Source organism: Poecilia latipinna, unplaced genomic scaffold (assembly GCF_001443285.1).
Source record: "Poecilia latipinna isolate Pla-1442-1.1 unplaced genomic scaffold, P_latipinna-1.0 Scaffold4521, whole genome shotgun sequence".
Lineage (NCBI taxonomy): Eukaryota > Metazoa > Chordata > Actinopteri > Cyprinodontiformes > Poeciliidae > Poecilia > Poecilia latipinna.
The window spans coordinates 14333-15709 of NW_015117137.1; the positions used below are offsets into that span (position 1 = coordinate 14333).

Here is a 1377-nt window from a genome sequence, read left to right on the forward strand (position 1 = left end):
ATAATAATGAATGAAACCAGAAACTCAGAGTCTCTGTGTGAGATGGAGGTGAAATCAGTGAACCTGGGCTGTGGTTTACTGCTCTCTATGTCACAAACTGACATCTGATCATCTGGAGGTTTTTGTTCAGGCTGAAGGAATCATTTCTCACTGTGGGAGCCAGACTTCCTACAGCCGCAGTAGTAGGAGGCTGAATGATCCAGCTTAACTTTATTGATCTTCAGTTTACAGCTGTTCTGATTTCTCTCAGCTGAGAAATCATCTTGCTGAGGATGATTGAAAGGTTTTTGGGTTCTACCATTACTGGTGATATAGAGAATAGCTCTGAATGTTTCTGTATCTTTCTTCTGGTACCAGGCTACAGCATTACTACCACACTGATCAGTTCTTCCACAGCTGAAGGAAATTTCATGATCAACTCTTCCAGTTCGACTTAAATCCTGAACCAGCTGTGTTGCCATGGCAGCCAGCGCTGTAGAGACACAGACAGACAGGTGAAGGTTAGTGTGACAGTGTTTGTTCCAGGTGGGCTTTGTTGGCTCCTGATTGGTGGAAACACTCACCTGAACCCAGCCAGCACAGAGCAGCAGCTGGGAGGAAAAGCATTGTGTGCAGTGGAGTTTCCTCTGGTGAACCTGGGGAGAAGTGGAGCTCTGATGCAGCTGAGGCCAAACAAGGACGAGCTGAGAGATCAGACCAGGGCCACGTGGTTTCTAGCAGAGGAACCAGAGCTCCCATCAGCCCCTGCAGCCACAGAGAAGAGGAGGCTGCTGATTGGACGATCAGAGAAAACCAATCAGCATCTGATGGAGATAATCTGCCTCACAATCAGCAGGTGGCGCTGTTTGTTTAGATTTGTCATTAGAGACACTGAAACGTTTCAGATTCAGATTTTTATTGATTGTTTCCAGTCCCACCATCAAACATACTGGGAACAACCAGCAGCCACTGCTGCTTTACTTTAACTCAGAGTCAGGAAGTTCAGGTTGTTATTTTTACCTCTGTGGTCCAGTCAAAGTTTCATTAATGCTGATTCCTGATCCTGACATTATGCATGAAGGAAAAGACATGAATGAATCTGGATCATCCAAACTGATATATCTGGTCTGTTTTCTGCTTGTTTTGTCATTTTCAGCATTTTAAGACATTAAATCATGAAGGCTGATGGTTTTACTGACTTTCCTTCAGTCGGGCCAACAGAACCAAGGTGAGTCCATGTTCTGGTCTGATTGGACTCAGTGAGCTGCTGATGTTTGGAAGAACTGAAGAGAAAAACCTTTTACCACATTTTACACCAAAACTTTGTAATATGAGAGGATTTAACTGAGATGAGGTGAAATGAATCCCTGTTTTTATGAAAATGATTTAATGAAGCCA

General features: G+C 43.9%; 1 gene segment (V, D, J or C); it reads right to left on the reverse strand.

The window, feature by feature from the left end:
* Positions 1-6: 6 nt before the first annotated feature.
* On the reverse strand, positions 7-782 carry LOC106942751 (T-cell receptor gamma chain V region DFL12-like). The segment is given in 2 exon segments: positions 7-472; positions 564-782. Coding segments are annotated over 2 exon segments (507 nt in total).
* Between the last annotated feature and the right edge of the window lie 595 nt (positions 783-1377).